The sequence below is a fragment of the Zonotrichia leucophrys genome, chromosome 2, assembly GCF_028769735.1.
Source record: "Zonotrichia leucophrys gambelii isolate GWCS_2022_RI chromosome 2, RI_Zleu_2.0, whole genome shotgun sequence".
NCBI lineage: Eukaryota > Metazoa > Chordata > Aves > Passeriformes > Passerellidae > Zonotrichia > Zonotrichia leucophrys.
In genome coordinates, this window is record NC_088171.1 from 1,254,242 (window position 1) to 1,279,369 (window position 25,128).

Genomic DNA, 25,128 nt, shown 5'->3' on the forward strand with positions numbered 1-25,128 from the left:
AAAGCGTCCCCAAATATTTAATGGAGAATTTTTTTTTCCTTCTCCCCCCACCCCAACCCCCCCAATCGATTGCTGGCATCGATACGCTCGGCGCTCGGCGCGCCAGGCCTGCCGCGCATGCGCGCTGCGCGCTGTACGGCAACGGGACGCGGGATACAAGATGGCGGCGCCCGGTGGCGGCATGGAGGGCGCGGAGGAGCCCGAGGGGTTCGTGCTGGGGCGGCTGGAGCAGGAGGCGCTGAAGCGGCGGGAGCGGCTCAAGGCCCTGAGGCAGCGCACGCTGCAGGTCCGGCCGGGCTGGGCGCTGCGAGGGCGGGGAGAGCCCCCGGAGGGACCCGCGGTGGGGCCGAGGCTGCGGAAGGGGCCTGGGGGTGATGGAGGGAGGCGGAGGATGCTGAGGATTTTGGGGTATTTGGGATCCTCAGTGCTTTTGGGTGGGGCAGAGTTTGAGGATCCTGAAGTTTTTGGGATATTTGGGATCCTCGATGCTTTAGGTGGGACAGGGTTTGAGGGTTTTGGGGTCCCAGAGCGTCTGGATTGGGGATCCTGAGTTAAAACGGATATTTGGAATCCTCTGTTATTTGGGTGGGACTGAGTTTGAGGACTCTGACATTTTTTATGATATTTGGGATCCTCAGTGCTTTGGGTGGGACAGGGTTTGAGGGTTTTGGGGTCCCAGAGAGCCTCAGGTAGATGCTGGGTTTTTGGGATGTTCTATTATTTGGGTGGGACAGGGTTTGAGGATTTGGGATCCCAGAGAGTCCCACGTGGATCCTGAGATTTTTGGGATGTGGTGGGATGGGATTTAAGGATTTTGGGGTCCCAGAGGGTCTGGAATGGGGCTGGGAGAGAGTCAGAGGGTCCCATGTGGATCCTGAGTTATTTGGGATATTTGGGATCCCCAGTGCTTTGGGTGGGACAGGATTTGAGGATTTTGGGGTCCCAGAGGGTCTGGGAGTGTCAGAAAATCCCAGACAGATCCCGAGTTATTTGGGATGCAGCAGGAAGGGATTTACGGATTTTGGGGTGTCAGAGGATCCCCCATGGATCCCGAATTTTTTGGGATTTGCTGGGACAGGGGATCTGGCCCTTGCCAGCCCTCAGCCCCTCATGTGCAGCCTCTGGGGTGTTTGGGGTGCTGCTCCTGGGACAGGGTGGAATTCCCAATCCCACTAGGAATGTTGGACTCCATCCCAAGGCTTCTCCAACCTCGACAATTCCACAATTCCAGAACTCTTTTCCCATCAACAGTGGAGGAAATTCTTGCCAAAAACCCCATTCCAATGATTTTCCTTCTTTTCCTGGTCCAGGATCTCCCTGTTTCCTGCCAGGGAGGGTTAATTCCTAAAAAATCCCAGCAGAAAATCCCCAGGATTGGATTTCCCTGCTGCCATTCCCATCTCCATGGCAATGCACACGGAGATTTCCCTAATTCCCCTTCTCCATTAAAAAAGGATTAAAAAAAATCTCCTTGGGATCCCAAAGCCCATCCCAGGCTCCTTTCATCTCCTGCAATCCCAGCTGGATTTGCCCTTTTGTGGTGGAATTTGGGATGGGATCCGTGGAAATGAGCGGTGACACTTCGGGATGAGCTCAGAATTCTGCTGGGCCAGAATTCCCAGTGGGAATTCTCTGGGCCTTCTCCTGCTTCCAGCATGGGATGCTCTGGTGGGAAGGACCTTCAAGCTGATCCCATTCCTAGGACAGGGAATTCCAAGCAGCTCTTTGGGTTTTAATGGAGAATTCCTGGTTTTCCAAGGATGGAAAGCTGAGAGTGGGAAAGGTAAATTTTTCCAACTGGGTGGATCCAGTGTCATTCCAGAGGGATGGACAGCTCCAAGCTCCTGGAAAGGAGCTGGGATATAGAGGGAAACTTTTCCCACCTTGCTGGAAGATTCTGGCAGAGCTCAACCATTCCCAGCCCTCAGGGGAAAATATGGGAATTCTGATGTGGAAAATATTCGGATTGAAAATCTTGCTTTATTAAACATTGGAGAATCTCAGAATCCTGGATTTCTTTTTGGGGAAGAGCCTTAAAGCTCATCCAGTTCTGTGGGCTGGGAATTCCAAGCAGCTCTTTGGGTTTTAATGGAGAATTCCTGGTTTTCCAAGGATGGAAAAATGAAGGCAGGAAGCGAAGGGTGGGAAAGGAAAAATGGTGGGAAAGAAATTTTTCCAACTGGGAGGATCCAGTGTCATTCCAGAGGGATGGACAGCTCCAAGCTCCTGGAAAGGAGCTGGGATATAGAGGGAAACGTTGGGAGATTCTGGCAGAGCTCAGCCATTCCCAGCCCTTGTGGAGAAATTTGGGAATTCTGTGATGTTGTGGAAAAGGTTTGGGTCAAAATTCTTGCATTATTAAACCTTGGAGAATCTCAGAATCCTGGATTTCTTTTGGGGAAGAGCCTTAAAGCTCATCCAGTTCTGTGGGCTGGGAATTCCAAGCAGCTGTTTGGGTTTTAATGGAGAATTCCTGGTTTTCCAAGGATGGGAAGCTGAGGGTGGGAAAGGAAAAATGGTGGGAAAAAATGGTGGAAAATAAATTTTTCCAACTGGGAGGATCCAGTGTCATTCCAGAGGGATGGACAGCTCCAAGCTCCTGGAAAGGAGCTGGGATATAGAGGGAAACTTTTCCCACCTTGCTGGAAAATTCTGGCAGAGCTCAGCCATTCCCAGCCCTTGTGGAGAAAATTGGGAATTCTGTCATGATGTCATGATGTGGAAAAAGTTTGGGTCAAAATTCCTGCTTTATTAAACCTTGGAGAATCCCAAAATCCCAGATTTCTTTTGGGAAGGACCTTCAAGCTGATCCCATTCCTAGGACAGGGAATTCCAAGCAGCTCTTTGGGTTTTAATGGAGAATTCCTGGTTTTCCAAGGATGGGAAGCTGAGGGCAGGAAGAAAAGGTTGGGAAAGGAAAAATGGTGGGAAATTTTTCCAACTGGGTGGATCCAGTGCCATTCCAGAGGGATGGACAGCTCCAAGCTTCTGGAAAAGAGCTGGGATATAGAGGGAAACTTTGGGAGATTCTGGCAGAGCTCAGCCATTCCCAGTTATCAGAGGAGAAATTTGGGAATTCTGTTGTAATGTAGAAAAGGTTTGGATTGAAAATCTTGCTTTATTAAACATTGGAGAATCCTAAAATCCTGGATTTCTTTTGGGGAAGAGCCTTAAAGCTCATCCAGTTCTGTGGGCAGGGAATTCCAAGCAGCTCTTTGGGTTTTAATGGAGAATTCCTGGTTTTCCAAGGATGGAAAGCTGAGAGTGGGAAAGGTAAATTTTTCCAACTGGGTGGATCCAGTGTCATTCCAGAGGGATGGACAGCTCCAAGCTCCTGGAAAGGAGCTGGGATATAGAGGGAAACTTTTCCCACCTTGCTGGAAAATTCTGGCAGAGCTCAACCATTCCCAGCCTCATGGGAGAAATTTGGGAATTCTGTGATGTTGTGGAAAAGGTTTGGATCAAAATTCTTGCATTATTAAACCTTGGAGAATCCCAGAATCCTGGATTTCTTTTTGGGGAAGAGCCTTAAAGCTCATCCAGTTCTGTGGGCTGGGAATTCCAAGCAGCTGTTTGGGTTTTAATGGAGAATTCCTGGTTTTCCAAGGATGGAAAGCTGAGGGTGGGAAAGGAAAAATGGTGGGAAAAAAATGGTGGAAAATAAATTTTTCCAACTGGGAGGATCCAGTGCCATTCCAGAGGGATGGACAGCTCCAAGCTCCTGGAAAGGAGCTGGGATATAGAGGGAAACTTTTCCCACCTTGCTGGAAGATTCTGGCAGAGCTCAACCATTCCCAGCCTCATGGGAGAAATTTGGGAATTCTGATACAGAAAAGGTTTGGGTTGAAATTCCTGCTTTATTAAACCTTGGAGAATCCCAGATTTCTTTTGGGAAGGGCGCATGAAGCTCACCCAGTTCCGTGGGCAGGGAACCCAGAACATTCCAGGCCTGAAATCCATAGGGGAGCAAAGCTGAGGCTGTGATCCCAGCAGGAATTCCAGTTTTTAATGGGAATAAATGCTGGATATTCCAGGAGGAGCCATCCTGGGACGATCCTGAGCTGGTGAAAATTCCAGCAGTTTTTGTGGAGCAGCTCAAGGTCCTTGGGAAGCTTTTCTTGGTTTTTCTTTTGGCAGCTGTGAAAGGGATAAAAGCCAGGAAAAGCCTTTCCTTTATTCCCTGTTGGTTCCATTCCCTTTGACTGCTCATCCCTTTGTTTTCCAGCCTTCATTCCAGAAATGCAAATGATCCCGAGCTTCAGATCTCTGGGAAACATTTCAAGGTCGAGGATTTTCACTGGGGAAAAAAAAAATCCTTGGAATTCCCAATTCCCAATCTTCCACCCATCCCTGCCCTCTGGCACTGGGAGCCATTCCCTGTGTCCTGTCCCTCCATCCCTGTCCCCAGTCCCTCTCCAGCTCTCCTGGAGCCCCTCCAGGCCCTGAGAGGAATTTTTCCTCTTTTCCAGGCTGGACATTCCCAGTTTTCCCAGAGCAGAGAGGCTCCAACCTTGGAGCAGCTCCATGGAATCCTCTGGATTTGCTCTGAGCCCTTCCTGCCATGAGAATCCCACCCTGAATCTGTGGGATCCCATCCAACCCCCCTCTTATCTCCAACATTCCCAAGCTGGAATTGTTGGGAAGAACCTCCAGGATGAAGCATTTCCCGTGTTCCAGCCCTTTCCCAATTCCCTAAAAAAGCCTGGATGGGAATGGATCCTTTGGAGCCCTCTGGGTGTTTTATCCTGGCTGGAAAAACTTCCCTGGGCTCTGTTTCCACAGCAACACTTTTCCCCAAGCCATGGGCGCTGCATCACGAGGGGAAAAAAACAAATCCCAGCTCTGGGAAAACACAAATCCCGGCGTGAAAAAAAAATCCAGGGAAAACAAGGAGAGAAGGAGCCAAAGTGTGGGACTGTCCGGGGCTTTGGGAAAGGGTGGAAAAGCAGGAAAAGCCTGAGGAAAGGAGCAGTGCCAGCCCTTCCTCCTGCTGGGAAGGTGTGGAGGAGCAGGGATGTGGCTCTGGAGCAAATCCAGCCGGGAACAAAAGCTTGGGATGCAGCCAGAGGAGTTCTTGCAGCTCGAGGAGCAGCACAGGGAATGCTCCGGAGCAGGGAAGGAGCAATGGGAGACCCTTCCTTCCCATAAAAACACGGAAAAGCTCCGGCTTTTCAAGGATTTGGGGATGAAAAAGCAGGAGAAGGAGGTGTGGGGATCTTGGATGAGGAGTTTTGGGATGGGAGAGGGAATCTGAGCCTGGAATTCCCACAGCGATCCCACCTGGATTTTGCTGAGGGATCCTTTGGGAAGATCAGCAGCATCCCCACAGATCTTAAAGGAGAGGAATTCCCAGGGAATTTTCCATGTGAATTCCCAGGGAATTTTCCTTGTGAATTCCCAGGGAATTTTCCTTGTGAATTCCCTTAGAGTGGAATTTTGAGATATCAAATCCCATAGAATTTCACAGCAAGGGGAAAAGCTGGAAATCTGGCATGTGCCCAATGGGAAATGCCAAATATTGTCCCAGCAAGGAATTTTTTCCTTAAATTATGGTGAAAGTCCCTCATCCCCCAGTTTCTACAGAAAGAAAGGAAAAGTGGGAATCCCAAAGCAGGAATCCCTAAATTCCCTTAAATTCTCTGGGCAATCCTTGAATATATTCCCACAAAAAGCTTTCCCACAGCTCAGCCTCTGCTGGATTCGCTCAGGAATCCAAACACTGCAGATAAAGGAGCAGCTTCCCATTTTTTTTGTGGAATTTTCACTCAGGAATCTCCTTATTCCATTGATTTATTCTCCTCTCCCATTATTTTTTTCACTTAAATATTTTTGGAGAATTTTCCTTGAGGGAATCTGATCCTGAAACTGAAGGAGCAGACAGAAGTAATTCCCTGATTTTGGTGCCTCCAACCCCAAGAGAATCCCAAAAAACTTGGATTTTTTTCCACAGGCAGGACACAATCCGGGTTTCTCCATGAACATTCCCGTTGTTTTCAGTGGGAATAACCCAAAATTCCATCCAGGAGTGACAGGAAAACCCCAATTCCTGACTGTGATGGAATTCCCAGAGCAGCTGGGGCTGCCCCTGGATCCCTGGAATGCCGAAGGCCAGGCTGGAGCACCCTGGGACAGTGGGAATTCCCTGCCCATGGAATGGGATCATCCTTAGGATCCCTTCCAGTCCAAGTCTGTGTGTCCGTGGGCTCAGGGAATGTTGGGAATTCAGCTCTGGGAATTCAGGAGTGCCCCAATCTCCTTCCTCCTGCCCGTGTCCTGCTCCATAGGGATAAAATTGGGATAAGAGCAGGGTTTGCAGTGCCCATCCCTGCTGCCATTCCTGGGGAATCCAGAGCTGTGCTGGCTTCTTTCCTGCCCTTTTGCTTCCTGCCCTTTTTTCCCCACCATCTTTCCCTCACGATTTTCCCCTGCCATTTTTTTTTTGGTCTCCCTCTGTTTTTCCCTTTCCTGCCCTTTTTTCCCGCCATTTTCCCCTCATGATTTTTTCCCCCACCATTTTTGTTTCCCTCTGTTTTTTCCCTTCCCTATCTTCCTGCCCTTTTTTCCTTTCCCTCACCATTTTTTTCCCCCTCACGATTTTCCCCCCACCATTTTTGTTTCCCTCTGTTTTTTCCCCTCCTCTTTTTCCCTTCCCACCCTTTTTCCCTGTCATTCTTCTCTCATGATTTTTCCCCCCACCATTTTTGTTTCCCTCTGTTTTTTCCCTTCCCTTTTTTCCTGCCCTTTTTCCCTCACCATTTTTTCCCTCATGATTTTCGCCCACTATTTTTGTTTCCTTCTGTTTTTCCCTTCCCTATCTTCCTGCCCTTTTTTCCTTTCCCTCACCATTTTTTCCCCCTCACAATTTTCCCCCCACCATTTTTGTTTCCCTCTGTTTTTTCCCCTCCTCTTTTTCCCTTCCCGCCCTTTTTTCCCCGCCATTTTCCCCTCATGATTTTTTCCTCACCATTTTTGTTTCCCTCTGTTTTTTCCTTTCCCGCCCTTTTTTCCCTCATCATTTTTCTCCCCTCACGATTTTCCCCCCGCCATTTTTGTTTCCCTCTGTTTTTTCCTTTCCCGCCATTTTTCCCTCATGATTTTTCCCCCACCATTTTTGTTTCCCTCTGTTTTTTCCTTTCCCGCCCTTTTTTCCTGCCATTTTTCCCTCATGATTTTTCCCCCACCATTTTTGTTTCCCTCTGTTTTTTCCCTTCCCTCTTTTCCTGCCCTTTTTTCCTTTCCCTCACCATTTTTTTCCCGCGTGATTTTTCCCCCACCATTTTTGTTTCCCTCTGTTTTTTCCTTTCCTGCCCTTTTTCCCCTCACCATTTTTTCCCTCATGTTTTTCCCCCCACCATTTTTGTTTCCCTCTGTTTTTTCCCTTCCCTATCTTCCTGCCCTTTTTTCCTTTCCCTCACCATTTTTTTCCCCTCACCATTTTTTTCTCTCACGATTTTTCCCCCACCATTTTTGTTTCCCTCTGTTTTTTCCTTTCCTGCCCTTTTTCCCTCACCATTTTTTCCCTCATGATTTTCGCCCACCATTTTTGTTTCCTTCTGTTTTTCCCTTCCCTATCTTCCTGCCCTTTTTTCCTTTCCCTCACCATTTTTTCCCGCATGATTTTCCCCCCACCATTTTTGTTTCCCTGTTTTTTCCCTTCCCGCTCTTTTTTCCCCGCCATTTTCCCCTCATGATTTTTTTCCCCTGCCATTTTTGTTTCCCTCTGTTTTTCCCCTTCCCTTTTTTCCTTTCCCTCACTATTTTTTCCCTCACGATTTTTTCCCCCGCCATTTTTGTTTCCCTGTTTTTTCTTTTCCTGCCCTTTCCCCCTCACCATTACCATTTTTCCCCTCACGATTTTCCCCCACCATTTTTGTCTCCTCTGCTTTTTCCATTCCCTATTTTCCTGCCCTTTTTCCCTTTTCCTCCCCATTTTTTTCCCTGCCATTTTTGTTTCCCTCTGTTTTTCCCTGCCATTTTTGTTTCCCTCTGTTTTTCCCTGCCCATTTTTTTCCCCTTTTCCCTGCCCATTTTTTTTCCCTTTCCCCTCCTCATTTTTCCTTTCCCTCTCTTTTCCCCCACAGCTTCCCTGGAAATCCTTTGCCTTGATTTTCTAGGAATATCCCCAATCCTTTAAAACACTTTGGATTGAATGGGAAAGAACCCAGAATTGGGAATTTTGGGCGAGCTCGTGGCAGGATTGGAATATCCAATATTCCAACAGCCAGGAAAAGCAGGAATTGTCAGGAGTGGGAGCAGCCAGGGCTCCTGGGAATATTTGTGCCCAGTATTTCCTTATCTTGGAACCCTCTGGATAAAATTCCAGCAGGAGTGAGGGGAATGCAGGAGAGGAGTGGGAAAGGACTCGGAGTGTGGGAAGGGACTTGGAATTCCACGGATTCAAGGTTGGCTGAACATTACCCAGCTCGGAGCTGCAGCAGGGAATTCCAGAGGGCTCTTCCCAGTTTTATTGAATTTATGGAGCAGGGAATTCCTGGGAATATCCCAAGGTTTTAATGGATTTAAAACAGGGAATGAAAACAGAATTAAATTGGGATTTTAGGGATGATTATTGTCGGTTTTCCCTTGAAGAAAAACGGGAATGTTTTCCTTGTCCCCAGAGCAGGAGCTGAACCTGAACAATTCCAGCCCTGGCTCCCTTCCCTGTTTGCTGGGAATGTAATTTTTAACCCGGATTGTGGAGGAATTTGGAAGAAGAGGGATCCAGGGAATGAGTCAGCACTTTGGGAAACATTCCCAGGCCTGGAGGAGCTCCTGGGTAATATCAGGATCCTGGAGCTGGTGCTGGGAGAGGGACTGGGATAAGGGATGGGAACCAGGGAATGGATCCCAGTGCCTGAGGGCAGGGAGAGGGGGGATGTTGGGAATTCCCAAGGAATTCCATGGCTGCTCATCCCTGGAAGTGTCCAACTTGGAGCAGCAAGGACTGTGGGAATTCCCTGCCCATGGAATGGGATCATCCTTAGGATCCCTTCCCATCCAAGCCTTTAGGGAAAATTGGGAATTCAGCCCTGGGAATGGAGAGGGCTAAAATCTCCCCATTCCCAGTCATTTTCCATGGAAATAAAAAGTCAGGATCAATGGAGCAGAGCAGTGTTTGCTGTGTCCATTCCTGGGAAATCCAGAGCTGCTCCTGCTGTTTTTGGGAAGTTGGGATGTTCATTTCCTTCCAGGATTCCAGAATTCCATGGCTGCTCCTTCCCAGCACCATTCCATCCCTGTTCCTGCCTGGATAGTGCATGGAAGTGGGAATTCCTGCTTTTCCTGGGATCTGCTGCTGCCCATGGAGCCTCTTTCCCTATTCCAGAAAAACTGGATTTTGCTCCAACGTTTTCCTGGAGCTGGAATTCCTTTGTTGTGCTGCTCCCTGTGGGATTCCATGTTTTCCATCCCAAATAATAAATTAGAGAAAAAAAGAATCCCATTCTGTGAATTCCCAGATTTTTATGGCTTCTCATCACTCATTCCCAAATAATTTCTTATCCCAAAAATATCCCAGAAATATCCCAGAAATATCCCAGAAATATCCCAGAAATATCCCAGAAATATCCCAGAAATATCCCAAAAAATATCCCAGAAATATCCCAGAAATATCCCAGAAATATCCCAGAAATATCCCAGAAATATCCCAGAAATATCCCAGAAATATCCCAAAAAATATCCCAAAAAATATCCCAGAAATATCCCAGAAATATCCCAAAAAATATCCCAAGAAATATCCCAAGAAATATCCCAAGAAATATCCCAAGAAATATCCCAGAAATATCCCAGAAATATCCCAGAAATATCCCAAAAAATATCCCAGAAATATCCCAGAAATATCCCAATCCCAGAGGATTTCGGGGCTTTTTGCTCTCCTGGTTTTCCAGAGAAGCCAAAATCTGATGGATTATCCCATTTTTTTTAAATTTTTTTTCAGAACAAGGAGGGTGGAGAACCTGAACCCAAAATTCCCAGAGAAGATGAGGAAGAGGAGCCAGTCAAGCACAGGTAATTCCTTCTTTATTCCCACTTTTCCCAGGAGGATTTTCCCTTGGATCTCTGTGATTAAATAGGAATTTTCCCTCGGAATTTGGTGCGAATAATTTGGGATGAGGGGATGGGTGGATTCATGTGGGAGGCAAAATTCCATGGATCAGGAGGGAGTGTTGGGAGCTTCCCTGAATTCCCAGCCATTCCTGCAGGGATTGGGATTTTTCCATGGATTCTTGTGGCTGTTTTCCCTGGAAAATGGAACCTGAGGCAGATCCTGCTGATTCCCGCCAAGAATTTTTTGGGATCAAAAATTTAGGTGGAAAATGTGGAATGTGACCAATTCCTATGGATTTATCCCTAAAAACCTCCTCTGTGGGAGAAACGAACCAGGAAAAAAAATGAGGAAAATCCTTTTCAAAAATTTTATTTTATTTTTTTTTTTGGGAATGACTCTTTTTGGAAAAAGCAAATCCTGGTGGAGAAAATCCCACACGGATTTGGGGCTGGAGGAGCCAAATTTCTTGGCAGAGGGAAATTTCTGTGCTTGGAATTTGTGCCAGAAAAGGCTCCGGGGGTGAAACCAGAGCTTGGGAGGCTCCTGAAAAATGAATGGATCGGGAGCTCTCAGATTCCAGCGCTGCCACCGGATCTGGAGCTGATGGAATCTGGCTTGGTTTTTCCAGGCCTGGTGGAATGAGAAATTCGTCCTCCAAATCCCAGAAAATAAAATCCTGGTTTGGGCTGATTTTCTCCTGGGAATCATCCTCTAAATCCCAGAAAATAAAATCCTGATTTGGGCTGATTTTCTCCTGGGAATCACCTTCCAAATCCCCCAAAAAATTCTGATTTCAGTTCATGTTCTGCTGGGAATCATCCTTCTTATCCCCAAAAAATCCTGGTTTGGGCTGATTTTATCCTGGGAATCATCCTGCAAATTCCAAGAAAATCCAGGTTTGGGCTGATTTTTATCCTGGGAATCATCCTCCAAATCCCAGAAAATAAAATCCTGATTTGGGCTGATTTTATCCTGGGAATCATCCTCTAAATCCCAGAAAATAAAATCCTGATTTGGGCTGATTTTATCCTGGGAATCATCCTCCAAATCCCAAAAATCCTGATTTGGGCTGATTTTATCCTGGGAATCATCCTCCAAATCCCCCAAAAAAATCTTGATTTGAGCTGATTTTCTTCTGGGAATCATCCTGCAAATTCCCCCTAAAAAATCCTGGTTTGGGCTGATTTTCTCCTGGGAATTATCCTCCAAATTCCCAAAAAAATCCTGGGCTGAATTTATCCCTGGAATCATCCTCCAAAGACATCCAGGTTTGGGCTGATTTTGTCCTGGGAATCATTTTCCAAATCCCCAAAAAAAAATTCTGATTTGGGCTGATTTCATCCTAGGCATCATTTTCCAAATCTCCCAAAAATCCTGGTTTGGGCTGATTTTATCCTGGGAATCATCCTCCAAATCCCAGAAAATAAAATCCTGGTTTGGGCTGATTTTGTCCTGGGAATCACCTTCCAAATCCCAAAAAAAAAAATTCTGATTTCAGTTAATGTTCTGCTGGGAATCATCCTTCTTATCCCCAAAAAATCCAGGTTTGGGCTGATTTTTATCCTGGGAATTATCCTCCAAATGCCCAAAAAAATCCTGGGCTGAATTTATCCCTGGAATCATCCTCCAAATCCCAAAGAAATCCAGGTTTGGGCAGATTTTATCCTGGGAATCATCCTCTAAATCCCAGAAAATAAAATCCTGATTTGGGCTGATTTTATCCTGGGAATCACCTTCCAAATCCCAAAAAAATCCAGGTTTGGGCTGATTTTTATCCTTGGAATTATCCTCAATATCCTCAAAAATATCCGGGTTTGGGGTGATTTTTCTCCTGGGAATCATCCTCCAAATCCCAAAAAAATTTTCTGTTTTGGGCAGATTTTCTGCTGGGAATGGTGCTGGGATTGCCTGGAGGGATCTGAGGGCTCTGTGAAATTCCTGGAGTTCCATTCCTGCTGTTCAGCAGCACCAGGAATTTTTCCATGGATTTTCCTTCATCCAGTGGCAGATCCAGCCAAAATCCTTCCCCTGCCTCCAAATGATTTCCTGGAAAATCCAAGGAAGTTGCAGGTGGAGAGGGAAAGTGCGGAGTGGGGAAATTCCATCCATCCTCAAAATCATGGAATTCTTTGGGATTCTCCCTTTTCTGGGGGAAATCTTCACTTCCCGATGGATTTCCCTGTTTTCCCCACCCTTCCCATCTCCTTGAGCAAAATCTGCTCCATGGGAAATGTTTGAATCCCAAATTTTGCCTGGATAATTCCCAACTTTTGATGTTGTTTTGCTTTTCTTGTGGAATGTCTGCTTTTCCCATGGGAATTGGATCTGGAAGAGCCCATCCCTTAATTCCTTCATGGATTTGGATTTCCCAAGAATCTCCCTATGGAAAAGGGAACTTTCCCTGGGGAAAATCTGCTGGAATTTCACCTGGATTTGGGAAATGAGGAATCCTGGTAGCTGGAATCTCTTTTCCCTCCAAAGCATTTCCAGGAGCTGGGTTGGATTTTCCAGGCAGAAGGAATTCTGTGGGATAGGGAATGTGGTGGTTCAGGGAATAATCCCGTGGTTTGTGGAGCAGAATTCCAGGATTTTCTCTCCTGGCTGCTTCACTTCAGCTCCATCCCAGCCTATCCAGGGATGGAATTCCAGGTTGGATTGGCTTGGAATCCTTGCTGGATCCCTGGGATCCTGAGGATTCTCCACAGGCTCTGGCTAAATCCCAGGAATGGCTGGAGAGGGAAAACTCCAGGAGTCATCCCAAGGATTCTTTTTTCCGGCTTTTGCCTTTAGTTATGAATGGATTTTTGGGAATTCCCTCTCAGCCACTTGGGATAATGGGGAAATCCCATCAAATTCCATCCCTGGAAGTGTCCAAGGCCGGGACAGTGGAAGTGTCCCTGCCCATGGAATGGGATCGTCCTTCCAAACAATCCATTCTGGAATTCTGGGATTCTCCCACCCCTTCTCCACACGTTTCCCTCTGCTCATTTTTCCAGGAATCCCTGGCAGATCCCACCTGCTCTGGGCATCCCAATGCTGCTGGGAAAGCTGGAACAGGGAAAATTCTGGAATGGTTTGGGTGGGAAAGGATCCAAAGGATGATCCCATTCCATGGGCAGGGACAGCTCCCACTGTCCCAGCCTGGCTTTGGGCACTTCCAGGGATGGAGATTCCCAACTTTTCTGTTCCAGTGGCTGCAGGAAGGACAAGATCCTCTCAGCTCTGGTTTTCCCAACATTTTTCCCAACATTTTTCCCATTTTTTGGCCACATCCTGCTTTATTCCTGCTCCACTCCAACCTCCCCATCCCCTTTTTCCTTCCTCATTTTCCTGCAAATTCCCAGCCCTGCAAGCCCTGCTCTTCTCCCAGGAATTCCAGCTGCCATCCCTGATCCAGATTCTCTCTGGAGCTGTGGAAAAACTCGGATCCTTTGGATTTTTGTGCGGACCAGGAAGCGGAGCCGCTGCTCCGCCTTTCCCAGGAAAAGGGTGTGGGAGGATTTCGGCCTTTCCGCCTCATTCCCGCGGGGTAAAACGCTGGATTTGGGAATCAGGGACCTGCTGGAGCCTGGAATTCCCATCCCTCAGCTCCCAGCCTTGGAATTGGGCTCCTTGTGCTCGTCAGAGGTGGGAAAAGCGGAGTTAAAAACCCAAGGAAAAGCTTGGAGAGGGACGGGAGAAAAATAATCCTGAATTTCCCAGCTTTAGGAAAAGTGAATCCACACTGGAGCCTGCCCTTGGACACGGAGTTATCCTGGGAAGTTGCAGCTCCTGGTCTGGGGGAGGAGCGGGCTTGGGAAACCCGATCTCCCTGAGGAATTCCTCCCTCTGGAATGTCACCAGGCAGGTCCGGAGCGCTTTTGTTTGTTAATCCCTGCCTCAAAATCCCTCGGGATTCTGCTCCAGACGGGGGGTTGGGCTCGCCAGGAGAATCCAGGACCTGATTTCCTTCATCCCGGAGCGTGGAAATCTCAGGGAAGGGGTTTAGGACAAGGAAAAGAATGGGGGGGAAAAAAATAATCATCCTCCAAATCCCAGAAAATAAAATCCTGGTTTGGGATGATTGTCTCCTGGGAATTATCCTCAATATCCTCCTGGTTTGGGGTGATTGTCTCCTGGGAATTATCCTCAATATCCTCCTGGTTTGGGGTGATTGTCTCCTGGGAATTATCCTCAATATCCTCCTGGTTTGGGGTGATTTTTCTCCTGGGAATCATCCTCCAAATCCCAAAAAAATGTTCTGATTTGGGCAGATTTTCTCCTGGGAATGGTGCTGGGATTGCCTGGAGGGATCTGAGGGCTCTGTGAAATTCCTGGTGTTCCATTCCTGCTGTTCAGCAACACCAGGAGTTTTTCCATGGATTTTCCTTGATCCAGTGGCAGATCCAGCCAAAATCCTTCCCCTGCCTCCAAATGATTTCCTGGAAAATCCAAGAAAGTTGCAGGTGGGATCTGAGCTGGGGACCCGGGCAGGGTTTGGGTGACACTTCCCGGGATCTGCTCCTGCTTGGACACGGACTTGGAGCATCCCAGGGATCCCTTCCCATCGGGAATGTGCTCAGGAAAAGGAGTGGGAATGGGTAAAACTGGGAGCTGCCACATTTTGCTCCAAGCTGGAAAAGGGAAAACAGGGATTGAATCCCTCTGGAATCTGAGAGCACCGGGATCCAGGCTGGGAACATCCCTGAAGGTTCTGATCCATGTTTTGGGCCTTTGTCCCTCTGGAGCTGGAGGATTTTCCCTCAGGATGGAGCTGATCCATCCCTAGGGAAGGATCCATGGATCTTCCCGTGATCCTGGATTTTCCCTGGGATCGGGATGAGCCTCCAGAGGTTCCCCCTGCTCCTTCCAGCCCTTGGCTCTTCCCAGCACTCTGCTCTTTTCCAGAAAACATTCCTGGGAATTCACCCACCCCACGGTGTTTTGGGCATGGATTTCTGGGTGCTCAGACTTCCAGCTGCCCATCCTGGGGGAGAATTCTGGGAATGGGAGCACATCTGGAGCACCTTTTTGCTTCCAATCTTTGTGCTGGGATGGTGGATCTGATCCCAGGGATCCCAGCTGTTATCCCAGCTGTTATCCCAGCTGTTATCCCAGCTGTTATCCCAGCTGTTATCCCAGCTGTTATCCCAGCTGTTATCCCAGCTGTTATCCCAGCTGTTATCCCAGCTGTTATCCCGTGGCCATCTCGGTGCTCCCAAGGTGCCTCCAGGGCTCCTTTTGGTTGAACCTCAAGGGTGGAAGTTGGGTTTGGATCCGTCCCAACCCGGAGGAGCCGCAGGAAAACATGGATGAGGTTTGTCCTCGTTCCAGCCTTGGTGTTCCCAGCATGGCTGGGGTGGGAATGGTTTGGAATATCACCCGGCTCCAGCAGGATCCCACGCTCCACATGGAATGTGGGCTTTGATTCATGGATATTGAAATTCATGTCCACCTGGAAGAGCTCAGGTGCTTGGGAAAGCCCCGTGGGAATCCTGATGGATTTGGGATCTCCTCCAGCTCTCCTGGAACACCTGGATGTCTCCCAATCCTTGCTCCAGCAGGGAGCACGTCCTGGAAAACCAACCGGCCTGGCAAGTTTGGTGTGGAGAGGGGTGGGATTTTTTTGGGATTCCTTCCTTCTGGAGCCACTCTGGGAGCAGGACAGGCTTGGACACGCTCGGGCAGGAGCGGCTTTTCCAGGGAAGAGCTTTTCCCTCTCCTGGATCTCTGCCTGCTCCTCCTTTGGTGCCTTGGGTGAGGAACCCGGGAACGTCGGCAGCACCTGCTGGAGTCAATCCAGGGGATCCCATGGAGCTGCTCCAGGCTGGAGAGCTGGGAATGTTCCCCTGGAGAGGAGAAGCTCCAGGGAGAGCTCAGAGCCCCTGGCAGGGCCTGAGGGGCTCCAGGAGAGCTGGAGAGGGACTGGGGACAGGGATGGAGGGACAGGACACAGGGAATGGCTCCCAGTGCCAGAGGGCAGGGATGGGTGGGAGATTGGGAATTGGGAATTGTTCCTGTGAGGGTGGGGAGGCCCTGGAATACAATCCCCAGAGCAGCTGGGGCTGCCCCTGGATTTCCAGGTCCAGGCTGGTCAGGGCTTGGAGCAGCCTGGGACAGTGGGAGGTGTCCCTGCCCATGGCTGGGGGTGGCACTGGAGGATCCTTGAGGTTCCTTCCAACCCAAACCATTCCAAGATTTCATGTCACTTCATTCCCATCTGTGAGAAATGAATTTGTAGAGAATTTTTAAAGTTTGACAGAGGAGTTTGGAGAGGAGAAGCTCCAGGGAGAGCTCAGAGCCCCTGGCAGGGCCTGGAGGGGCTCCAGGAGAGCTGGAGAGGGACTGGGGACAGGGATGGAGGGACAGGACACAGGGAATGGCTCCCAGTGCCAGAGGGCAGGGATGGATGGGAGATTGGGAATTGGGAATTCCACCCAGAGCAGCTGGGGCTGCCCCTGGATCCCTGGCAGTGCCCAAGGCCAGGCTGGAGCACCCTGGGACAGTGGAGGTGTCCCTGCCATGGCAGGGGTGGAATGGGATCACCCTTCAGATCCCACCCATCCCATTCCAGATGATTCCATGATCTCCATCCATTTTTCCTGCTGTTCCTGGAGGTGAAGCCTCATCCTCCGAGGGTGGGATGGGGAATCTACTCCTGAAGCAGCTCCAGGGATCCCTGGATCTGGATCAAAAGTCATTTGTTATTCCAAATGACTTTTGGGAATAACAACAGCAGCAAGGGACCTGTGGCACTGGAAGAAATCCCTGTTCCAGCTTTTCATGGCACAGCCATTCCAGGTGCTCCTGCCTCAAGGATTTTGGCAGCCAGGAGGCTTGGAAGAATCTGTGGAATTGTTTGTTCCATGAAAGCCTTGGGGCTGGAGCAGAGAAGCACAGGCCAAGCTCGGAGGGGCCTGGTTTCCATCGGGAACACTCCGGGCATTCCGCGCATTCCCGGCGTGCCGGTGCCAAGGGCCTCCTCCCAAAAAAGCTGGGATTCCTCCTGCTTCCCCAGCCAGGAGCCCTGGGCCTGAGGGAAACACGGATTTGGGATATTCCCCACCCAAACCAGGGAATGTGCTACCCCTGGCAGTGTCCATTGCTTCCCTCTGGAATGCTGCACTCCCCAAATCCTCCCAAGTCCTTTCCGGGAGGGAATTCCTGGCTGGGAGGGTGGGGAGGGGCTGGGATGGAATTCCCAGAGAAGCCGTGGCTGCCCCTGGATCCCTGGAAGTGTCCAAGGATGGGGCTTGGAGCACCCTGGAATCATGGAAAGTGTCCCTGGCCATGGCCCTGATCCCAAGGGTCACTTCCACTCTGCAATTCCATGATTTACCTCAGGAGCACATCCCAGTGTTCCCAGCCCTCCCACGGAGTGGCTCAGACTCTTGGCCAGGAGATTCCCATGCTGGAGCAGGAATGGGATGCAGTGGGAAGCGTTGGATTTTCCACCCGTGCCCTGCTGACTTCCAAGGTTGGATTTTTGGTGCTTTCCATAAAAACCTGGTCCTCTGCTTCCCAACCTTCCCAGCTTCTCCTGGAGCCTTAATCCCGATTAATCCCATCCTTGGTGGTTAATGAGCTTCACCTCCCTCATTATCCCCGTGGGCTGAGCTTTTCCATGGATCCTGCAGCCTCCGGAGTGTCCTGGAGCTGGGATGAGCTCCTGCAAACCGGATTTTCCAGGGCTGTGGCTTTGGGAATTCCTCTTGAGGCTTGCAGGGTTTGGTTCCAGTGAGGAATCACTCCTGGGAATGAGGGTGTCCAATTATGGCCCAAATTAGATGGGAATGTCCTGGGATTGTGGCTCAGTCCTGACTCCTGAGCTTCCCTGGAGGAGAGGGAAACATGGAAAAGCTTCCAGGTGATGTTTGGGTCCCTCATTCCCTCAGCTCCACCATCCATTTATTCCAGAACCGGGATTTGCTCCCTGATTTTAGCACTTCCAGAAATGCTTGGATAACCACTTTGTATCCTAAATAATAATTTTTTTTCCCCTTGTCTTTCCCTGTTATATTTTTTCCATTATTTTGGATCTTCCCTGGGGTCTCCATCCGGAGTATCCCAGATTTTAGACCCAAAATGTTGGAGCCAGGTGGGAATTGGGTTCTTCTCCCAGGGAACAGGGACAGGACAGGAGGGAACAGCCTCAGGCTGTGCCAGGGGAGGCTGAGGTTGGATATTGGGAATATTCCTCATGGAATGGGGAATGGGAGTCCCCATTCCTGGTGGGATTTAAAAGCCATGGACGTGGCGCTTGGGGACACGGATCCCTGGTGGCCTTGGCTGGATTTGATGATCTTGGAGGCTTTTCCAGCCTCAACAATTCCATGATTCCAGCTGCCTCTGGCCCTGACTCCAACATTCCTGCTTTTCCTGAGTGCCCACTGGGCTATCCCAGACTTTCCTCACTGCTCTTCCCACTTTTCCCAGGGAGATCAAGCTGCGGAATTACGATCCCGAGGATGAGGAGCTGAAGAAGAGGAAGCTGCCCCCGGCCAAACCTGCCTCAGGTGGGAGAAACCGGGAATGTGGGAAGGGAAACCAGGCCTTGGGAAGCTCCGTGCCCTTCCCAAGGTGGGAGATCCACTGGGATGAGGTGTCCATGGAGGGGCTGGAATATCTGATCCTGTCACCCTCACGCCCAGCATTGCACAAGAGGGGTGGGAACACTCCCAGGCCCAAATCCGAGGATTCATCCTCAGAGGAGCCTCCCGGAAATTCCGGCTGCTTTTTGCTGGATTTATCTTGAAGGAAATCTCAGGCAGGAGTTGAGGGCGTTGGGCTGGAATTTCCTCACCCGGAACTTCCATAAATCACCTGAGGGGGAAGTGAAGGAGTTCCCCGGATCCTGAAATGTGGAGTTTGCCTGGAATAAATCCCTTGAAAAAAAGCCCTGAATAAAAAGGGAGGGCTGGGAATGGCTGGGAATTCTGGCACTGCCCTTTCCTTGTATTTTTGTAGGAGCTTAAAACTTCCATGTGAAAGGGAAGTCATGGGAAGGCTGGAGCGTGTCCAGGGAAGGGAGTGGAGCTGGGGAATTCCTGAGGGAGCTGGGAATGTTATCCTGGAGAAGAGGAGGCTCTGGGGGCTGCACAATTCCCTGGCTGGAGCCCAGGGGGAATTGGGATCCACTCCCAGGGAACAGGGACAAGGAGAAGGGGAATAACCAGGTTGGGTATTGGGAAAACCAGTTATCCCACAGTGGTGGAGCCCCATTCCTGGAGGGATTGAAATCCCTGTGGATGTGGCACTTGGGAATGTTTGGACTCAATCCAGGAGGGCTTTTCCAACTGAAATTGTCCTTGATTCCACAAAATCCATGTGCTGGAGTGGGATGTGCTCCCTGGTGCTGCAGGGTGGCTTTTTCCATGAGGGTTTTCCCGTTATCCTGGATATCTCCAGAGCTTTCCCCAAGGCCTGGGCTGGAGCTTGACTCCTCCAAAGTGTCCCAGACCTGGAAATAAATCAGGGAGAGGAAAATTTCCTTTGGAGCAGCTGATCCCTGCAGATGTTGGGAGAAAAGGCCTTGATCCCAACTGGCTTCCGGCTGCCATTCCTGTTTGTGGGATTTCCATCCTTCCCAGATAATTTCCAGGATGGTTGGGATACCAAAGGGATGTACTCAGGTGTGGGCACCATGTTTTCAAGTAAAGCTGTGGGAATGGGGTTTTAGGGAAGCTTTTGGGAGCCGAGCCTGGAGCGCTGGTGGAATTCCTGGTTTTCCATCACTGATCCTGTTTCCCCATCTAGTGGAGGACACGGTGAAGGAGCAGCTGGAAGCGGCCAAGCCGGAGCCAATCATCGATGAGGTGGTAGGTAAAGCTGGAATTCCTGGGAATCCAGAGCTGGGAAATCTGGATCAGGGGAATCTGGAGCTGGAAATCCGTATTGGGAAATCCAGAACTGGAAATCTGGATCTGTGAATCTGAACCTCGGAATCCAGGTCAGGGAAATTTGGATCTAGTAATCCAGATCAGGGAAATCTGGATTGGCAAATCTGGATCTGGGAATCCAGAGCTGGAAATCTGGATTGGGGAATCCTGACTGGGACATCTGGATCTGGGAATCCAGATCTGGGAAATCTGGAGCTGGAAATCCGTATTGGGAAATCCAGAACTGGAAATCTGGATCTGTGAATCTGAATCTCGGAATCCAGATCAGGGAAATCCAGATTGGGAAATTTGGATCTGGGAATCCAGATCAGGGAAATCTGGATGGGCAAATCTGGATCTGGGAATCCAGAGCTGGAAATCTGGATTGGGGAATCCTGACTGGGACATCCGGATCTGGGAATCCAGATCTGGGAAATCTGGAGCTGGGAATCCAGATTGGGAAATCTGGAGCTGGGAATCCAGATTGGGAAATCTGGAGCTGGGAATCTGGATTGGGAAATCCAGAACTGGAAATCTGGATTGGGGAATCCAGACTGGGACATCCGGATCTGGGAATCCAGACTGGGAAGTCTGGATCTGGGAATCTAGAGCTGGAAGTCTATATTGGGAAATCCAGAGCTGGAAATCTGGATTGGGGAATCCTGACTGGGATATCCGGATCTTGGAATCCAGATCTGGGAAATCCAGAGCTGGGAATCTGGATTGGGAAATCCAGAGCTGGAAATCTGGATCTGTGAATCTGAACCTCGGAATCCAGGTCAGGGAAATCCAGATTGGGAAATTTGGATCTGGGAATCCAGATCAGGGAAATCTGGATTGGCAAATCTGGATCTGGGAATCCAGAGCTGCAAGTCTGGATCTGGGAATCTAGAGCTGGAAGTCTGTATTGGGAAATCCAGAGCTGGAAATCTGGATTGGGGAATCCAGACTGGGACATTTGGATGTGGGAATCCGGATCTTGGAATCCAGATCTGGGAAATCTGGAGCTGGGAATCCAGATTGGGAAATCTGGAGCTGGAAATCCAGATTGGGAAATCTGGAGCTGGGAATCTGGATCTGTGAATCTGAATCTGGGAATCCAGATCAGGGAAATCCAGATTGGGAAATTTGGATCTGGGAATCCAGATCAGGGAAATCTGGATTGGCAAATCTGGATCTGGGAATCCAGAGCTGGAAGTCTGGATTGGGAAATCCAGAGCTGGAAATCTGGATCTGGGAATCCAGATCTGGGAAATCTGGAGCTGGGAATCCAGATTGGGAAATCTGGAGCTGGGAATCCAGATTGGGAAATCTGGAGCTGGGAATCTGGATTGGGGAATCCAGATCTGGGAAATCTGGAGCTGGGAATCCAGATTGGGAAATCTGGAGCTGGGAATCCAGATTGGGAAATCCAGAGCTGGGAATCTGGATCTGTGAATCTGAATCTCGGAATCCAGATCAGGGAAATCCAGATTGGGAAATTTGGATCTGGGAATCCAGAGCTGCAAGTCTGGATCTGGGAATCAAGAGCTGGAAATCCAGACTGGGGAATCTGGATCTGGGAATCTAGAGCTGGAAGTCTGTATTGGGAAATCCAGAGCTGGAAATCTGGATTGGGGAATCCAGACTGGGACATCTGGATCTGGGAATCCGGATCTTGGAATCCAGATCTGGGAAATCTGGAGCTAGGAATCTGGATTGGGAAATCTGGAGCTGGGAATCTGGATCTGTGAATCTGAATCTCGGAATCCAGATCAGGGAAATCCAGATTGGGAAATTTGGATCTGGGAATCCAGATCAGGGAAATCCAGATTGGGAAATTTGGATCTGGGAATCCAGATCAGGGAAATCTGGATTGGCAAATCTGGATCTGGGAATCCAGAGCTGCAAGTCTGGATCTGGGAATCTAGAGCTGGAAGTCTGTATTGGGAAATCCAGAGCTGGAAATCTGGATTGGGGAATCCTGACTGGGACATCCGGATCTGGGAATCCAGATCTGGGAAATCTGGAGCTGGGAATCTGGATTGGGAAATCTGGAGCTGGGAATCTGGATTGGGAAATCTGGAGCTGCGAATCCAGATTTGGGAATCCAGATCTGGAAATCTGGAGCTGGAAATCTGAATTTCGGAATCCAGATCTGGGAAATCTGGAGCTGAAAATCCATATTGGGAAATCTGGAGCTTGAAATCCAAGTCTGGGAATCTGGATTGGGTAATCTGGATCTCAGAATCCAGATCTGGGAAACACAGAGCTGAAAATCCAGATCTGGGAATCTGGAGCTGAAACTCTGGAGCTGCTCTGTCCAGGCTGGAATGTTGCCTTTGCCTTTCATTGGATGTCTCCTCTCCTTCCCTAGGATTTGGCAAACTTGGCTCCCAGGAAACCTGACTGGTGAGTGCCTATGGAATGCTGCTCCTGGGAAAAGGGGTTTGGAGTCAAAACAGGGGGGGGTTTCCAACACCTTGGGGTTGTGCTGGAAATATCCAGGAAAACCTGAGCCGGGGGTTAAAAATGCCAGGAAAATCCTGTGGGAGGTTGGAATGAGCTGATCTTTAAGGACTGTTCCAACCCTGAGCATTCCATGATTCCATGGAATTGTAAAACCCTCCTGGCTGTGGAGGAAGACACAATTCCCTTTTCCTGCTGATTCTTTGGAATGCTCATCACTGAGGGATGGGTTGGTTTTGGAGCAGGTAGGAGAGAGAAGGAATCTCCACTGGGAAAGGTGGGCCCTGCCTGGCCATGGAATTGTCCTGACCTTGTGGCTCTCCTCTCAGGGATTTGAAGCGGGATGTGTCCAAGAAGCTGGAAAAGCTGGAGAAGAGGACCCAGAGAGCCATCGCGGAGCTGATCCGTGCGTTCTGGAGCTGTGGGAATGGGGTGGCTCATTCCAGAGGGATTCCCTGATCCGTGCTGGGATCCATGCAGGGAGGGATTGGTGGGGTTTGATCCCTTCCCAAGTGGATCTGGGAAGCTGTTGGTGCCAAGGGGCTTCCCAAGGAGGCTCCAGGAGCACTTGGGTTGTGCCAAGGGAAGGGTTTCGGGGTCCTGCTCTGGGTCACTCCCAATCCAACCCATCCATCCCTTCTGTCTCAGTTTGGAGAGACAGGAGCCTGCAAGGGAAGGCAGGAGCCTCCTCTGAAATGGAGAATGTAAACCCTCCCCACCCCTCCCAATTGCTATAAATTTTAAATTAAGGGGCTCTCAGGCAAAAATATGGGAGCAGGGAATAACAGTTCTTTGATAGGAAAAAAAAAAAGGATAAAATAACCAATGCAGTAATTAAAACAACACTGCCAGAGTCAGAACCCAACCTGACACCCTGTGGGTCAGGGTGTTGGCAGCATTCCCATTGGAATTGTGGCTCAGCCCTCCTGCAGTGTCAGGGGTGGTTCTGCTGGAGCAGGATCCTGGAGAAAGCTGCAGTCCTCCTCCTAAGATCCAGGGAAAGGAGAGGCAGCTGCTGCTCCTCTGGGAAATCCAGTGGAGAAACCACGCAGTTATTCCAGAATCCCCAGATTGTATCCAGGCAGGAATGCTTGGCTGGTGTTCCAGAATCTCCAGATTATATCCAGGCAGGAATGCTGGGCTGGTGTTCCAGAACCCCCAGATTGTATCCAGGCAGGAATGCTTGGCTGGTGTTCCAGAATCCCCAGATTGTATCCAGGCAGGAATGCTTGGCTGGTGTTCCAGAATCCCCAGATTGTATCCAGGCAGGAATGCTTGGCTGGTGTTCCAGAATCTCCAGATTATATCCAGGCAGGAATGCTTGGCTGGTGTTCCAGAATCTCCAGGTTATATCCAGGCAGGAATGCTTGGCTGGTGTTCCAGAATCCCCAGATTATATCCAGGCAGGAATGCTTGGCTGGTGTTCCAGAATCTCCAGATTCTATCCAGGCAGGAATGCTTGGCTGGTGTTCCAGAATCTCCAGATTATATCCGGGTAGGAATGCTTGGCTGGTGTTCCAGAATCTCCAGATTATATCCAGGTAGGAATGCTTGGCTGGTGTTCCAGAACCCCCAGATTCTATCCGGGTAGGAATGCTTGGCTCCTCCCCCTGGGCTCCCATCTCCCAATGGGATGCTGTAGTTCTTATCAGCCATGCAGGGACGTTCAATAGCTGTTATCAGCAATGTCCCCCCAGAGGGAGGAGTGATTGTGGTCACTCAGAGAGAGATAAGGCAAACTGCCCACTTGGCAAAAGATAAATCCGCCATACAGATGGTAACGGAACACATCTTGCCTTGCAATCTGGGACACCTTCTCCATGGTGGGACACCTTCTCCATGGTGGGACACCTTCTCCATGGTTTTTTTCCTGGCAGGAGAGCGCTTGAAAGGGCAGGAGGGGGAGCTGGCGTCGGCTGTGGGATCAGCAAAGCAGGAGGGAAGCGACTCCGACTGAGGAGAATCCATCAGGAACGGGCTCTGGATCTGCCTGGCACCGACCCTGCGTCCCTCAGTCCCTCCCTGCTCGGGACTGCTCATCCCTCTTCCCAAACTTCCCCAAATCCTGCTGTGCCTGGAGGAGAGGCAGATCCAAGGAGCCTGGCTGGCTGCTGAGGAACTTCCATGGAAAACTTTCTGGGATTTGGGGGGATTGATGGGAGCAGGACAGATCCCCCCCCAGTTAGCTGGAACTTCTTTGGAGCAAGGAGAATTGGAAAACTCCAGGCTGGGGCTGGAAAGGTCAATCCAGACTGGCTGGGAAAGGAGGGGGATGCCAGCAGCCCTTGGAAAAGCAGGATCATTTCCCAGGGATTGGTGCTCCTGTTCCTGTGCAGACACTCCTTGAGGCTCTGAGTGTTTGGGAATATCCATGGCCAGTCTTGGAATTCCTCTGGGAAGGGGCAGTGTGGCTCGGGAATTGTTGGCTGCTCTGCATCCAGCTGAGTTTAATGTGGGATTTGCTTTGCTCCCGAATTTCCTGACCCTCCAGGAGCATGTCCTGCTCCTCCTGGAGGTTTTTTATTGTTAATGGATCTTTTCCTAATAAAACAATTCCATGTGGAAAAAGTTGTCACTTGTCCTGCAGAAGAGTGGGAAGAGGAGCAGTGGGATTGAGCCCATGGAAGTTGGAGTGGGATTGAGCCCATGGAAGTTGGAGGAGGAGCAGTGGGATTGAGCCCATGGAAGTTGGAGTGGGATTGAGCCCATGGAAGTTGGAGTGGGATTGAGTCCATGGAAATTTGAAGAGTAGTGGGATTGAGTCCATGGAAGTTG

General features: G+C 49.6%; 1 protein-coding gene across 1 annotated transcript; it reads left to right on the top strand.

The window, feature by feature from the left end:
* Window positions 1–79: 79 nt before the first annotated feature.
* CCDC12 (coiled-coil domain containing 12) lies at window positions 80–24,921 on the top strand. Its single transcript, XM_064703753.1, has 7 exons — window positions 80–286; window positions 9,938–10,008; window positions 18,464–18,543; window positions 19,784–19,845; window positions 22,262–22,296; window positions 22,683–22,759; window positions 24,231–24,921. The coding sequence occupies exons 1-7, from the start codon at window positions 161–163 to the stop codon at window positions 24,308–24,310; spliced, it is 531 nt and encodes a 176-aa protein (XP_064559823.1). The 5' UTR covers window positions 80–160; the 3' UTR covers window positions 24,311–24,921.
* The last annotated feature ends 207 nt before the right edge of the window (window positions 24,922–25,128 follow it).

Excerpts from the sequence above, each read along its gene's own strand:
- CCDC12 (XM_064703753.1), top strand. The coding sequence starts at position 161 with ATGGCGGCGCCCGGTGGCGGCATGGAGGGCGCGGAGGAGCCCGAGGGG. Across the intron at positions 287-9,937 it reads TGAGGCAGCGCACGCTGCAG|AACAAGGAGGGTGGAGAACC; the intron begins GTCCGGCCGGGC and ends ATTTTTTTTCAG. Across the intron at positions 22,760-24,230 it reads AGCCATCGCGGAGCTGATCC|GAGAGCGCTTGAAAGGGCAG; the intron begins GTGCGTTCTGGA and ends TTTTCCTGGCAG.